This window comes from Lutjanus erythropterus, chromosome 11, assembly GCF_056507025.1.
Source record: "Lutjanus erythropterus isolate fLutEry1 chromosome 11, fLutEry1.hap2, whole genome shotgun sequence".
NCBI lineage: Eukaryota > Metazoa > Chordata > Actinopteri > Lutjaniformes > Lutjanidae > Lutjanus > Lutjanus erythropterus.
Window position 1 is genome coordinate 20,215,148 of NC_139327.1, and position 16,803 is coordinate 20,231,950.

Sequence of the window (16,803 nt, forward strand, 5' to 3'; positions counted from 1 at the left end):
CTGTAGCTTGACCTTGCTGAGGACAAGACAGTGGTTCATATTACAACTTGCACTGTGAAAGGTACACATGAAATGGATGCTGTTAAGTGCCTTTCGTCTCATGATGATGAAGTCGAGCTGGTGCCAACGTTTGGATCTGGGGTGTCTTCAAGAGACGGCTTGGTCTGGAAAAAGGTGTTGTTGATGCAGAGCTCATGGTGGCAACACAGTTTTAGCAGTCTCTGCCCATGCTCTCTGTCGAGGCCAGTCAGCAGGCCGTGTTTTCTGGAGTCACTGGTGTAGTCAAGGCTGTCTGACAACCCTGTGTGCATGGTCCTGATATTGCAGCTTGAATTGCAAAGAGCTGGCGTCTTCGTTTACCTTTTGTACTTCATTGGTGCAGTGTTGACATCCACTTGTCATGCTTTACACTCATCCCCAAGCACCCACTGATGCAGGTGAACATTGGTGGGTTGGCATTAGGGTTGTACCACAGAAGCCTCGTAATGTTTGATAGTCATGGACCACTGAGTACCATAGATTTATTTGGTTTTCGACAGGGGGAGAGAAAATAAAAAGAAGCTGTTGCTGCTGTTGATTACATTGTGTCTCCATGTCCCATTTATTATTTTCTTATTGAACACAACTATGCTCTGGACATATGCAGCAGAGACAAAGACCCTTTTAAAACCCAGCAACAATATCATCATCCGTTGCGATATTTCCCTGTGGACATTGTCATAATGTTAATTTAGTGGATATCGCCCAACCCTAGTCAGCACCTTCATAGGCAAGAGACAGCCTGGTTTAAGGCAGGCAGTAGCTGATCAGTGGAACACTGTGGTTCCTTCAACTGTCAACGCAAAAGCCTGGGTGAGAAATATAGAGAAACTGGGTTGCCCAGTCACCAACAGTCACCCGCTCTTGGCCTTGCTGAAAGAACCCAAAGGAATGTGAAGCATGACATTTGGCACCAGTTTGGCCACAGGAGCTGGCAGAACGGTGTTTGCAATGTACCAGTCCACCTTCAGGGCTTTTCTCCTGATTTATAGGGTTTACTCTCTTTACACATGGCCATTGAGTCTCATATGCTGTTGGCTATGTGGTGCAGCTCATCCGCCCAGTGGTACAGTGTAGACACCACCCATTCACATGGTTTAGCAAGCCAGCTGAAGTGGTGCACCGGGGTGTGGCCTTTGGCACCGGCACGTGAGAGAGTTAGGAGATGGATGAGAACCAGTGGTGCCAGTCCTCTCTACCACTAAGAGTGCTGCTCCCAGACAACAAAGATACTGTATTCAGTGGCCCCTATATGCAAGCTATATCTGACACTTTCACAGCAGCCACATCTTTGAAGAGCCTCTACAGTTTGTTTTAGACGAGCCTCTGACATAGCAAGTGTAATTACAAGAAAGAGGAAAGGAGAAAGTTGGCTGAAGTTGTATAATGTAGACTATATAGTTTGTGTACATAATTTGTATTCTGTTTTAGATCATTTTCCTCTTTCATATTTATTCTGCTTTCATATTTATTTGAACTTCTATTTATTGCTCACTCTTTTTATACCTGTACTCTTGATCCTTGGTCCTTGTAAATTTCCAATAAAATGTTTTCTTATCTCTTTGCTTACATTTTAGTCGTGAATTCAGATATCTATCTCCATAAAAACTTGAAATATTCCACCAATTATTAGGATTAATAAGTCATGTGGTTATTTGTCATTTGTTTTTGAGTAAAATATATTTGTAAAAATATTTTATTTTTAGCATTATTAAATGTCCATTCATTTCATTTTAGAACCACTGGTCAGACTCTGCATGTCCACTGCAGTTTATATTAACCCTGGTGGATTAATAATGAAATAATTTACTGGTTTATTGGATGCACTCACAGTAGATAATAACACCAGTCAGTCCAGCCAGACGTTTTTCTTGACTTCAATCTGTTGACCAGCTGAGCTCCAGCTGTGCGCATGTTTTCCACCAGAGGGCGTGATACTGTGGCTGAGCCTGTATGGACAAACAGGCTCCGGCTGGGTTGGCCTCATCAGGGGCGGATGTTTTCTCTGTGCAACTTCCCAATCTCCCCCCTCCTCACCCCCCAACCCCAGAAAACCAGACCAGGCCCAGAGTCTGGAAAAAAAAGAAAAGACTCCAGCCTCATTTCTCTTGTGAAGCAGATCACAGATGAAACTGGAAACTTGCACAGAAGAGAATTTAACTGTGAAACAAGTTGATTATAACTAATTTCAGCCTCATTTTCAGCCCCGAAAGTGACGTCTTTGATGCACTTGGAGCATGTAAATAAAATATGAGTAAATAACTTGTTTTTTTAAATGTTGTGTTGATGTTTTAGAGTGAAATATTTCCCCCTGCTGTAACTGCGGCAGCTTTAAAGCCTGCTGGCTGAACCCCGCCCCTCAGCACTATCACATGAATCTGGACTGAGCAGCAGTGGATGTGAAAAAAGTTTTGAGGTCTGTCTCGCTGAAATCACTTTTCTCCAACTGGTTTCACATGTTTGGGGTTTTTTCGCACTTGAGGAGTCTTTTAGTTGGAATCAGTGTGGGTGAGACTGTTTTCCCGGCTGTGATTTCTCCAGTTTCTTTTTCTTTTTTTTTTTTTTCCTCTGCAGGAGTACACACAGAGACAGAGTGAGGGGGGAAACGGTCTGGCTGCTTGAAGGTATGTGGGAGGCATGTAACGTGTTATACGCTGTTCAGATTGACTTTTGCCACCGATCCGAGCTTTAAATCGCTCATTTTTGACTCTTTAACTCGAGGGTTGCTTTTCTTTCCAGAGCTGATTGACTTCCAGCTTCAAACTGGCACACAAGGACACAAAAGTTCATATGGGGTGTGGGGGGGGGAGGGGGGCAAAAAGTGTAAACAAATCCGATCATAACTGCAGCAGCGCTCACACGCGTCTTATCGTTTATTTTCTTCTTTGTTTGTGTTTGTGGTTGAACTTTTCGACAGATTTGTTGCGACATCAAACTTTTTTGGGCGACATGGACGCGCACCGCGGCGGCGCGCCTCCGGCCGGGCAGCAGATCGTGCACGTCCGCGGGGACTCGCAGACGGAGCTGGAGGCCCTCTTCAGCGCCGTGATGAACCCCAGCAGCTCGGCCCGACAGCCGGCCTCTCTGCCCATGAGGCTGAGGAAGCTGCCCGACTCCTTCTTCAGGCAGCCGGACTCCCGCGGCCACTCCAGACAAGTACAAACTGATAACTAACTCTAACATTTACATCTAATCATACATTTTCACCATAATAGAGACACACAAGGATGACAAGTAGACAAGATTGAGCAGAGAGAAGAAAGTGGCAGTGTTGCCAAATTGTTTTGGTGTTATCCAGCCCAGGAAATGTTCAAAATCCACCCAAATCTGGAAAAAAAAAAAGCCCAAATAATTGTGATAATAAGCAATACTAGTTAATTCATAAATAATATCAATAATATTGTTGCTCATAACAAGTTGTCAGTATGACATAATCGTAAAATAATTACATAAAATACAAGTATTACATGATAGCTAGAATGCAAATGCAACTATAAAACTTTTTTCAATTTCTGCCTTAAAAATAAAGAAAAAAATAAAGGGACAGCGCATCTAACTTAAATGACTAAGTTTTATCTAACTTGGTCAACTGCAACAAGCCTTGACAAAAAGCCAAACAGATAGGATGCAAGATGTTTCTGTTATAATGAATATACAGATTTGATAGCCACAGGTCTCCTCTCAGCAGAATAAATAAGATTTATGTCATCAAAGTTATACCGAGTGACTGGATGTGTTTGCATAACAAAGGGATACAGCTTATGAATATATTTTTAATGTGTTGTAATGTGAAATGGATTTAAAAACCAAACAAACTCATGCTAAACCAGCCAAAATTCTGTTGACCCACCCCAGCCCATTTTAACCTGCAAAATGCAACTCAAGAGAGTCCAAGTGGATGGAAAACTGCCAAATCTGGCAATGCTGGAGGGTAGGGAAGGGTTACAGTTTGAGATGAAACTTCGCTGTGTTCTTTAAATGTTATGAAAATGTTAAGAAGCTTCTTCTCATGGCTGATACAGAGAAGACAACCAATAATTTCACATTATTGTATCGTTTAAAAAAGTGATATAACCTGTAGTTTATGCACATCTGTGGGTAAGAAAGGCTGAAATGTTGTGAGGAAAGATGGATGATTTAATTTTCCATAGCTCTAATCAAACCAAATCTATCTAACATCACTATGAAAAAACAAAAACAAAGAACAGCTCTGACTCTTCAGGTGTTCATTTAATTTTTCTAGTTAAGTTCATCAAAAAACATCACAAATATTCTTTAGATTTTGTAAATCATTTTTGCCTAAGAATTCAAACTATATGCTCTGACATAATATCAAGTCAAATCAAATATTGTATCTGGTATTAATCTGCTAATATACAGGATATTGATATACCTGGATAGGTCAATATTGACGATAATTTATTGGCCCCAATAATTATCATGCATCCCAACTATATATGGATCTACAACAGATTTTTTGGTGTGAGTTGCAGAGTTTTACAGATATCAGCCATAGAGATTTTTGCTGTCCCTCAAATATAATACAACTAGATGGCACTCTGCTTGTGGTGCTCAAAGAAACAAAAAAATATGTATACGTCTGAAAAACACAACAACAAGGTCTTTCTCCAGAAATCATAATCTGATTGTTGTGCAAAGTTTCATGTAGGAGCTACTTTCTGTCTGCAGTAAAATACGAATGGAATTACTTTTATTCTATTGGAAAGTACTAATAATTGCTGTTAACTGCACCATGCTGGTTCACTGTGTGCACACCAACTACATCAACTACACACACTGAGGGACCAGAGTCAAATAAATCATCTGTTAGGTAATTCAGCACAACCTGTGTGTGTCAGTAGTTAGTGATGGAAATATTAATATATAGAATGATGAGTCTCATCAATATTTTGTCCACATCTTTCATACATAAGAGTAGAACTGGGCAATATGGCTATTGAATAATATCTCAGTATTTTTTTAGGCTATACTATGATCTATATACATATATATACACACACAAATTATAATACACACATTTTCCCTGAAATAACACCGTAATTCTCAAACAGTATGACAAATTGCTGTAGGTTAAATTCGGAAAATGACATCACATTACTGTAATGCAGCCTTTAAAAACAGGAAAAGGCAACACTTACGCCATATATAACAATATCCAAAGATGATATCTAGTCTCATATCACAATGTCGATATAATACAGATGTATTGCCTGGCCCTACATGGGAGTAATGCTGGGCAATATATGGATATTCTATCAATATCACGACATGAGACTAGGTATTGTGTTAGATTTTGGATATCAGGCTGGACAGTAAATCAAAATCACAATATATCCTAATACAATTTTCAAATCACAGGAGGCACAATATTTTGTTAAATATAAAATGTACATTTTAAATACCTTTTTAAATTAAACACTGTCATGGTGCAGAGATGTCCGGGCTGACACATCATATTCTGAGATGGGAAGTATTTTAATTAAATGTATTTAAAATGTGTAGTTAATTATTTTTGAGTATTTTATTTATTTATTTATTTATTTATTTATTTATTTATTTTGCTTGGCAGAAGAAAATAAGATGAATTTGCAACAAAAAACTTTAACTTGTATTTGTGCATTTGAGATACCTAAAATACATGATTTAACATGCCATTTATTCTCAAATAAGATACATGTTTATCCTAGTTGTAAACTGTACAATAATTGGCTTAATCCCAACAGATGTGTAAGTGGTGGGCTTCTGTATTGTTGGTTGAATCTATGACACCGCTGAGTCTGCAGCCTCTCACCTGATAAATTTGGTTAATTTCTTAAACTAAAATTATTACATATTGCCCCTGAAGTGAGGTTGTATGAGGTACTTATCCATAGCCAGTGTATTACCTAACTACAGTCGATGGCCGTCGACACACAGAGTGTGTGGAGTAGGAGCAGGAGTACCAATGCAGGAAACTAAGCACTGTGCAGCTGTGGACAGGATCAGCTGCAGAATGTATTCCAGCCACCTAAAAAAAAATCAACATTACTGTTATATTAGCCAAATATGTCTCTCTCTCTCTCTTACTCAACCAAACTCTGTAGGCGAAATCAGTCATTTTACCTCACAGAACACAGCTGTTGCTGGTCAACTGCAGCCTCCATTGGTTAGTTTGTTTGTGTTAGTGTGTGACTTCGGTAATTTTATGTGTTAGTTTAGATTCACCAAAGTGTGGAGGAGTGTGACACCCAGCACTGAAGATAATATATATATAAACATACACAGTCACTATGGATACAGAGTGCGTCATACACTTCGCTTAAAAAAAATCCATCACATCAAATACCAAACATGTCCAGATTCACCTAAATGAATTTTTCCAGAGTTATTGCATTTTAAGGTGTTTCTGACATTTTGTCTAACCTGTATGCAATAATTGGATCACACTAGTTGCAGTTAAAGTATAGATATGGTTTAATGTGAGAATAAATTCTCTTACTTATCATGCATATGTCCATGTCTCATTTTGGGCCGATCCTCTTGAGACTGAAAGTAGTTTCACCAATACTCCAACTGGCTGTTAAATACAAAGAAGCCTCTCTTATCATCTAAATTTCACACGAAATGACATTTATTCATGCAATGGCTACAAACACACCTTGAATCGACAGTTTGTATCTCTTGATTTGTAGATGTGGCTCAAACTGAAATCTGTTGAACTCAAGCAATGCTGAAACACTTTCATGTAATCTTGCCCGCAATATTAAATCCCCACTAGTGAAACCTTCTCAGTAGAAGTAACAAAACCATTTTTTTTAAGCAAAGCAACTACTTTCATTGTTCTTCCTCTAAGCCTTTTGTTTTTTCACTCTGGTTTCCATCCAGACCTTTTCTTCTTGCTGGTTTATGTTTCTGGTAGCTGTTTGTGGGCTCGTTGTGGCAGTTATTAACCCTGCTTGTTTCTCGTCAGGCCAGTTCAGACGGAGGTGTGTGCGGCTCCCTCACTCCGCATCACGTCCGCGCCCATTCCTCCCCTGCCTCCCTGCCAGTCAACTCCCTCTCCACTCAAGCAGCAGATGTAGCAGCCACGCCGATCATACCTGACGACGTGCCACTCCCCCACGGTTGGGAAATGGCCAAAACGCCTACTGGCCAACGTTACTTCCTCAAGTAAGGTTTGACTTCTGCTAATCAATGCGTTTGATCTATCAGAACTGTGTGTTACTTGAAAGGTTTCTGTTCTGAAAGGCCCAAAGAGTCTGTCACATCTTACTGTAAGAGCAACATTTTTACATTGACAGTCTGTTGTTTTAGTGTATAAAATGTCAGAAAATACCCCTCACGATTTCCCAACACTTGAAGTGATCTCTTTAATTGCTTGTTTTGTGAGTGATTGTCCAGAATTCAAAAAAGGTTCAATTAACATGCATACAGAACAGAGAAAAGCAAATCTTACGCATTTTTGTTAGATACACGATTTAAAAGATCATTCAAATTATCAAAATTGCTGTTGATTAATTTTATCTAGATTATCAAACCAATTAATTGACCCGTCACTTTAGCACTAACCCTGTTTTAAATGCATCAGGACCCATATTACAGAAATCTACTAACTCACAGATAGTATATAACATATATATATGATATATAACAGTTTGGTAACCATGGTAATTAGGGTTGGGACCTGTTTTTGGGAAAATGTCATTACTGATGAACAGTTTGTTAATCGTTTTTTCATTTTTCACTTTCCCACCTATAATAGCAGCAAACATACTAGCTATATAACCTTATTGTTCGCTAAAAGTAGCTTACAGCAAGGAAACTAAAACCCTTTTATTTTCCTTGGCTAACGGTTGTGTTTGCTGATGCTAACTAATGGTTGTGTTAGCTAACAGTAGTGAATGGTAGTGTTCACCAACAGTAACAAACAGTTTCAGCATTGTAAGGTCTTTTAATTCTCTATAGTGGACTGTTGCTATGAATAACAGACCATTGCTATGGACGCAGCTCTGATCAATCATTTTTAAATCTGTAAAATCATTTTAAAACTAATATTTTGTTAATGTTTTTGTTAAGTAACAGAGTATTTAGCAGAATAATATACGGGAGCATGATCACCCTGTCGGGGGTTAATTTCACAATAATGACCTGCTCACTATACATTATCCCTTCCTTAACAAAGCATTAGAAATATCTGAAACATCTCTCTATGTGGTGATTTACAAAACATTTAGTAATAAGCATTCACAAATACTTAGTATAGTGTTAAAAAAATGTTAATTTGCTAATTCAATCAGGATGTAGTTGTGATTTTGTCATATCAGCTATGATTGAATTTATAATTTATGAACTAATTACACAAACTAATGATAAAATAACACAAATTATAGTATTATATATTATATTATAGCAATTATCAGTTCATTGTTTAACAATAATTAAACTTTAAACTTATTATTTTAACTATCAATTTACCATTTATAGATGGATAGTAAATGCACATATAGATTTCTTTATATTATCAAAATTCATTATTCATTCATTGCTTTTGCAATACTGTATTTCATTATGGTTGTGCCAATTGAACTATTTGAAGAAATTAGATAAAGAATTAAAAGCAAAGGGAAACTATGAACAGAGACATGCAGCAGTGCCAATAAAACAGGACCCAAACAAATCAGTTTCATGCAAACAAAAACTAGTTTTGCAACCAGTGTGGCTTCAGCCAGTTTCATTCATGAGTGCACATGGCCTGACAGCTCACACTCCTGTCAAAGGCCACCACAGCACGAGCACTGACGTTGGTCCATGTGAGTGTAGATGTTACATGCACATCCGGTCGTACAGGTAAAGCAGGTCCGGGGCGAGACGTGCCTCGCACTGCTTATCCATCAGGTTGCAGCAGTGGTGTGAAACAGACCCAGATAAGTTGAGACTTGTTGTGTGTTTGCAGTCACCTGGAGAAGACAACCACTTGGCACGACCCCCGACTGTCGCAGCTTCAGTCGGCTGCAGCTCAGCATCCTATCCCCGGCACTGCGGTCCACGCCCACTCCCTCAGCAACCCAGCACCCACTACGCAACCACAAAACATCAATCCAGAGACAGGTATCACTCTCACCCTCTCACAATCCAGTTTCTTTTTAAAGCACAGACCTGCTTTTCATATTTCAACTCCACGGGCAGCGGGTCAGGTCTTTGCTGGGTGTGATTTCTTCGGGATTCCCTTTTGGTCTCTACATCCAGGGCTCTGGTGACTTTGGGAATGATCACTTTCATAGATTAAAGGTCCAGTGTGTAAGATTTAGGGAGATTTTTGGCAGAAATGAAATATAATGTTCATAAGCATGTTATCATTAGTACTTAGTTTATAAGTACCTAGAAATTGTTGTGGGTTTGTTGCCTTAGAATGAACCATTTACAGAGTCGTCTTCCACAAAGTCTGCCATGTTTCTACAGTAGCCTAGAATGGACAAACCAAACACTTTTTCTAGATACATCCTTTCCTGCTTTTCACAGGTTTCAAGGTCACTATAGTTAGTCCTACACACTTGGAAGGGGAGGGTGAGACGAGAGGTATTCAATTGGTTGGTATCTACAACCTCACTGTGAAATGCCATTAAGTCCTACACACTGGTCCTTTAAAGTCTAAAAAAAAGTCTATAATGAAAAAGGCTATGAAAGGGAGACGGGACTCTCAGGTTTGACCTGTAAGTGAGAGCATACATACAGATGTTTTTCTTATTTAGAAGCATTTTTTATAGCTTGTTGGATCATTGTTGTCTTTTTACATAAGTGAAATTTATTCAAAGAGTCTGTTCAGCCAAATTACAAAACATTTCCTAAAACAGAGGCAACAAAAAATGCATTTTAATGTTAATCTGAGGTTACTATGAGGCTTTAGCCATCGAAATAAAAATAAATAAAGTTCATCATACTACAATGACAAGAGTGTAAATGAAAGTGCAGAGAAATGGGATCTATAAATATAAATGCAAGAATAGTAATACAATAATAAATTAGGACATTTCTTGAAATGTACAGAATAAATGCAGTTTTGATGCCAGACTATTGCACAGTTGAACTATTACACACATTTATTGTAATGTTAAGTCACTGTTGCTATTATATTCTAGCTGCTGACAGGTGTGAAATAAGTCCAAAGGCCAGTCTACTGAGTGTGACACACTCAAGGAGTAGTAGAAAAAAAATCCTGTCACAATCTTGTAAGCCTTTCTCGTAAAGATTATTTTCATTGTCAATTAATCTGTTGATAATTTTCTGGATTGATCAGTTAGTTGTTTAGACTAGAAACCAGAAAATAATCACATTTAAGAAATCAGTGAATTTGGACATTGTTTTTCTTTAAAAAGTTGCTCACACCAACTAATTAACTATGAAAATACTTAGAATTAATAATTAATTTAATGACTGTTAAATAACCATCTAATAAACTAATTGTTGCAGCTCTAATAGGATGCCAAGTTTACTTGTAGATAGGCGTCACATTTTGAAAGATGTATTCATTTATGAAACATAATTTTGGTTGTTTATAGCACAGGGATATCTGATTTAAAAATTCTGAGCTTTTGGCTTCAGAAAAGGTGAAGGAACCTTGTTTACTGTGTTTATGTTGATAAAATACCACTAAATGCAGGTATAATTAAAATTAAGATTAATAAAATTGATCTTTTCAGTGATGATGCTCCAGCTATTCTGGATAATTTTAACTACTTTCTACTAAATAAATAGTCCCAGTGAAAACCCTCTATAATGTGTGAAGTGGATTATCCAGAATAACATGGACAATGTTTCTGTGAAAAGATGCTGCTGTTGAATTTTTAGATTGTACTTTGGCTGAACAGAACATTTTCAGAACAAAACATTTTGAATCTCTGTTTTTCATAAAGGGAAACCTGAGTATTGACAGTATTGCATTCTTGTCTCATTTTCTGTAGAGTTTTATCACTTCACTGCATTCAGGAAAGAACATACTATACCGTAGCTGTCTACCCACTAACCCTCACTTCTACTCATCAAATCTCTACAAACTAGAAGCTACACAGTCATTTAAAGGACGTGGGCCAGATTCTTTACTTTTTACTCTCCATGCACTCCATCCACCGTTTGCCTTCTCACTGTGTACTTTCACTGCTGTTCAGGTCCACTGCCTGAAGGCTGGGAGCAGGCTGTGACTGCAGATGGAGAGGTGTACTACATCGATCACATAAATAAGACCACCTCATGGGTCGACCCGTGTCTAGGTAGCACACTATCAAATTTGTGTCTCCTGAATTGACAATTCTTGTTTGTCAATGAGAAACATTTTGTTCCAATGTCCACAATCACAAGTTGCTGTTTGGCAACGAAAATAAGAAAGCTCACAAAGTTTTGACAAGTTTTCTTTCTCATATATGTCATTGCTGCAATGTTTGACCGCCATGGAAATATTAACTTAACAGTCAAAAGGCTCTTTTCCTTTGAATGTTCTGTTGCAGCCCAGAAGATGAATCCTGGCATCATTGGCTTGGCACTGCAGCAAAGGCAGGAAAAGGAACGGCTCAGGTGCAAACAACAAGGCCTCCCTCCTCAGCAAATCACACCGCAGGTCAGCGGTCAAATAAAAATTGATTTGCATTTAAATCATTTCTTGTGTTACCTTTTTGTATTATGCTGTATATTCAGTTAAGCTTTAATGGTAATAGAGCAGGGCTGTAGCTGCTGCTGACAACACAGAGGTCATGTCTTCAGTGATGTTTCTGGGAATTTGGGGGCTTTTACCACAGGACTAGTTATTTATATTGTACAATATAACAAACTAAAAATTATGTCTTTTTCAGGCTGATTCTGGTATCTATTTCAGATATTTTTCAATCTGATATTCGTACTCTGAAAAGACAAATATTATGAGTCATTCTTGTCTGAGTTTTCCAATCAATATTAACTGGTTTCAAGTATTTTTTTTATAAAATCAAGTACATTTTTTCTTGACTCTAGTGTGACAACCTGCATTATATTTTCTTACTTTAAGATACAGACACAAGTTGTTTTGAAAATTCAAGAGAAAAGTTTCTACTGAAAAGAGAGAAGGAAGTTTTTTTGTTTTTTTTTTCAAGAAAAAAAAAACAGATATTCACAGCTTAATTTACAAATAAATAACTTATTAACTTTGAGAGTTTTTGCAGTGTAGTGATGGTTTCAAAACATAATTTAGACCATTATTTAGGCTGATAAATTTGTACAGAAAATATAATTAGATGATAGTTAAAGACAAACCAAGCCCCAGCTTTAATTAAATTCTTTGTGCTTTTCGCTTTTCATAACCACCATAGGTTCTCCTACATGCTTGAAAGGGAAGGAGGATGTGACGTGTTTAAAATCTGCCCAAGTTCATAACTAGATGCCACTAAATTCCACACACTGGTCCTTTAAACAAGTAAATAAATATAAAAGAATATATCTTACTCAGAAAACTTTTTTGATCAAATAGGGGAAATTTGGGCTCCTGACCTCAGTATACCTAAAATCCTGGCTAAAACCCCAAAACAGAGTCTGAGTTTTACACCATGTTATACCAGCAGGTGTGTATGTCTGTGTGTGTGTTGTAGGAGGCAGGAGGAAGGAACCAAATGCCCGGTGGGATGGACCATGACAGGAACGCACAGACACATGTCCCGTCTCTGGATGTCAGAATCAGACCCTCAAACCACGAACCCACACTTAATGGGTGAGTTCATTTTTCACACCCAGTGAGCATTTTTCTGTTGAAAAGACATTTTAAAAATGGCAGGAAACTAAATATCTTTGGGCTGTGGTCAAAACAAGACATTTCAGGACATCACCTTGGGATTTAGGAAACAGGGGACGCATTACAGAAATATCTGAACTTGCAGATTCTGTCTCAGCTGTTTGGTAACAATGGTTATTACAGTCAGCACCACATTTAGGAAAAAAGTCACCACAGATGAATAGATAAGCATCCTAACTCCCTAAAATGTTAGATAAGTCTCCTGTTTATTGGATAACTGTTATACTCTCATAATTGTCACTTTTCCACCTGTAGTAGTAGCTAAATTAGAAGTAGTGTTAGCTAACTGTTTAATCCATTTGGTTAATCTTTTATTGCTCTTACACTCCGCTTCTTTTATCTCCCAAATTAGCATTGTTGTAAATTTCCCTAAAATAATATCTTTGGATTTCTTTACTGATTTTACCCAAACCTCTAACTTATCCATTTTGAAGTTAAGTGTTTGTTGTTGTTTCTGATGTTTTGTATATTTTGATGTATGTTTCAGGGATTTAAAAAAACAGCTCGGTCATATTAGAAAAATGATAGAGGTAAAAGTTTGTAAGTGATGTTGGTTTGTTAAGGATTTTCTATAGAGATAGGATGAAATAAAATAGGAAGGCACTTCTAAACTTAGTAAGTTTGCTTTCTTTAATACCAAGTTGGGAAAGATCCTATCATAGACTCTTTCATTCTTAACTTAAGACTTAAAATGTCAGCATCACATTTACAGTGCAGGTAGATAAAATATTTATGTAGCCAAGGCATTTCAAAATTAAACTTGAAAGGCTCAATAGCACTGTGTCTTTTAGGGTTATTCCGACACTGCTGCCAGTATTGGAAATAAATGTGATACAGGCTAAAATGCTGGATCAGGTGTCACCAAGTGCATAAGTCTAGGCGACCATCTAATATCTCATAATATTCGGTATCAGCCAATATGCAAATTTCAGGTGTTAGAATCACTATCAGGAAGGAAAATATAGTATCGGAACATTTTTAGTGTTTTTCCAGTCACTCTGAACAACCTATCAATTGCTGCCAAATGTTTATATAAAAAATAGCTGGAAAACTTTTGATAAGGGTTTCTGTGAGTTCAATGATTGTATAATTTCTGCAGGTGTTTAACAGATAGTGCTGATGATCAAATATAAAGGAATGTTTATGTGTTCTTGTGTAGCGCTCACTCTCGCAACGAGAGCACCGACAGTGGTCTGAGCGTCAGCAGCTTACCCCGCACATCGGACCACATGCTGAGCTCTGTTGATCACATGGACACTGGTAATACACACACACAAGCACACACAAGCACACAAAGTAGTCAGAAAGATCAGAAAGATAATCTTATGTTTTCTGTGGTGGCAAAGGAGCTGTGGAGGTTTTTTTTTGTTTTGTTTGTTTGTTTGTTTTTAATGAAGAACATGACGTCCAGATGTGAAATCTGTTGATCAAAATACAGATTACAAAGTAGTTTACTTCTGGAGTTTTAGGGGAAACGTCTCATAAATTTAGCCATAATGCCAAATTGTGCTTTGGTATAACTCATAGAAAAACAAATTATTTGTTGTAAAAATAACTTTGCCAAATACAATGCAGAGTATTTGTGTTCATTTATTTTGGTGTGAAATGATGTAAACAGGCTGTTAATATTCAAAGGAGAACTAATGTGCATGCAGAAATGATCACTGCAGTCCAAATAGCAAATTGGAGCCATAAACGGTATATTAAATGGGTTGAAATCCTATTTAATAATATATGAGCTATGGTTTAAGCAAGTTGCTTCCTCCCCGCCCCCTCCTCCCCAGACTCAGGGAAGCCAACCCCATTATCCAGAAAACAAAAACCCTCTGGTCTGAAATTACACACTCTGGACTTTTAGTTCAGTGACTGCCAGCCAGACTCCATTAACAAATTGCTCAGTTTCACCTTTATCAACATCTACACCTTCTACAAGATTATTAAAATGATTTCTTACAACTCATAAACAGACACTTACTCTTTCAGCAAACATTCAGCATTAATTTGAACTCTAAGTAACGTGAAATAGGCCTACAAAATAAGTTACTCCAGCCCGTCATAGGAGATACTGCGGGCGGAGTGCATATTACAAATATCTCAGTCATGTTTATCATGTTTTCTAACTTCATCAGGTGACTCTGGTGAGACCTCCTCGATGACCCTACAGGAGTCTATGCCTGTGCTCCCGATGTCGGAGAGCGAGGAGCTAATGCCCAGCATCCCCGAGGGTCTCAGTTCAGACCTTCTGATGGACATGGAGACCGTTCTCTCTGGGTCGCACATGGACAAAGACAGCCTGCTCACCTGGCTATAGACACACACACCTGACCACCGCCCCACATATTGGTTTGACATCAAGTCTTCGTAACATGACTGAGAACTCTGGAGAATCTTTGGCTTCAAAAGTGGTACAGAACAACATTACTGAGAGAATATGCTACTGTTGTGTGATGGATACCTAACACTACTCGCATCCTGAGGAATGAAAAAAGCCAGACTTTCACAGAGGGTGGTAAGCTGCTGGTATTCTCCTCTTTTTGGGCCTGGTTTTACACAGATGCGTGATGGAGCATCCATATTTTAGAGACACTCCTTTATTTTTAGTCATCCCAGATGATGCTCCATATGTTTCTCATAAAATGCATTATAGCTAATTTAAGAGTACAGATTTTGTTTTTTTTTATTGCCCCTACTTGGGTGATTCACCTTATTCACACAGTGGCCATTTTCCACTGACTTCAGGCTCTGGGTGGGAAGCTCAAACACTGTCGTACTGCTCAGTAAACTTTCTGTTGGAAAACTGACAAATGATTATCATTTCACCGCTCATTTCACCCAGAAGCTATTGAAGCTAATGTTAGCATTCAGCCACTTCTTAGCAAAGATTGCTGTTTGATAACATTATACGACAGAATATGGGTAAATTAATTCTGAAATATCAACACACAGCTTGTACACATTTATTTAAGCCTTCAAGTAAAACAGTGAATGTAATCAAGCTTGCAATGCAATGTTGGCTAGCTAAGATTAGCTTCATCAGAACATTTCTGAGGTCTGGAAATGTTCTGGTGAAGTCAGTAATGTTACATTTTGCTCGCTGCAACACATATTTCTTTGTAATGTTCATAGAGATCACATTCAACATAAAAGTTACAAGTACTTTAGCAGTGTGTGTAATGATGTCAGTAATGTGGTGGTTGAATGTTAATGTTAGGTGTTGTGTAACGGTAGCTTGGGTGGGTTAACAAATATGTTATTTTACCTTGAAATATGGACGGATGTCCCTCCGGATTTTCACTATCCATTGTCTTAACAGTTGCCAATCAATCAGGAAGCGGTGAAATGCTAACAATTTGTCAGATTCTCTGTTGATATGATTTGCAAGCTGAAACACAGCAGTATGACAGTAGACCTTCCCACCCTGAGCGTGACAACAGATTAAAGTGGCTGCCATGTGAATATGTTAAATATTATTTGAAGAAAACTTTTTAAAAACACAGCCAAGTCTATGAAGTTTGCATGTAACGGTTACATCAAAAAAGACAAGACACAAAATACGCTCAAAAAATATGTAGCAGTAAGAGAAAATATATCCACTCAATTAAATATATCTTGTGGGAGCAACATGTAGTGCCACTACCTCTAAGCAGCCTGTAATTTTGTGATTTTAATGCTCGCAGTCATCTAAAACATGTTCCTGATAAGCGTGAGGACTGAGCGCAAGAGATGAAGCAAAAAATGTATCTGAATTAACACTGCATCGGTCCCATTAAACCAAAAATCTGCTAAACAGACGCACCCTTGTGGTGAGCCAGTGAAGGAGGATGAAGAACACTAACAAAAGTCCCATTTAACTTTAGAACGGGTGAGTTAAAATGCTCACAAGCCAAAAAACAGTATTAAAACTGGTCTGTGTGGAAGACCGTGGGGCTGCTCGAAACCAAGAGTGTAATAACTTT

General features: G+C 38.0%; 1 protein-coding gene across 2 annotated transcripts; it reads left to right on the top strand.

Moving 5' to 3' along the window:
• Positions 1-2,202: 2,202 nt before the first annotated feature.
• LOC146318999 (transcriptional coactivator YAP1-like) lies at positions 2,203-15,496 on the top strand. Of its 2 annotated transcripts, XM_084731208.1 has the most exons (10): positions 2,387-2,455; positions 2,614-2,663; positions 2,957-3,195; positions 7,010-7,209; positions 8,993-9,147; positions 11,202-11,303; positions 11,538-11,647; positions 12,648-12,766; positions 14,007-14,107; positions 14,977-15,496. In XM_084731208.1, the coding sequence occupies exons 3-10, from the start codon at positions 2,989-2,991 to the stop codon at positions 15,156-15,158; spliced, it is 1,176 nt and encodes a 391-aa protein (XP_084587334.1). In that variant the 5' UTR covers positions 2,387-2,455; positions 2,614-2,663; positions 2,957-2,988; the 3' UTR covers positions 15,159-15,496. The 2 variants fall into 2 exon arrangements, with proteins under 2 accessions (XP_084587335.1, XP_084587334.1); XM_084731209.1 differs by lacking the exon at positions 11,202-11,303 and having other exon boundaries at positions 2,203-2,663.
• Positions 15,497-16,803: the final 1,307 nt, after the last annotated feature.

Coding starts and splice junctions, on each gene's coding strand:
- LOC146318999 (XM_084731208.1), top strand. CDS start 2,989: ATGGACGCGCACCGCGGCGGCGCGCCTCCGGCCGGGCAGCAGATCGTG. Junction 7,210..8,992: donor GGCCAACGTTACTTCCTCAA/GTAAGGTTTGAC, acceptor GTGTGTTTGCAG/TCACCTGGAGAAGACAACCA. Junction 14,108..14,976: donor TGTTGATCACATGGACACTG/GTAATACACACA, acceptor TAACTTCATCAG/GTGACTCTGGTGAGACCTCC.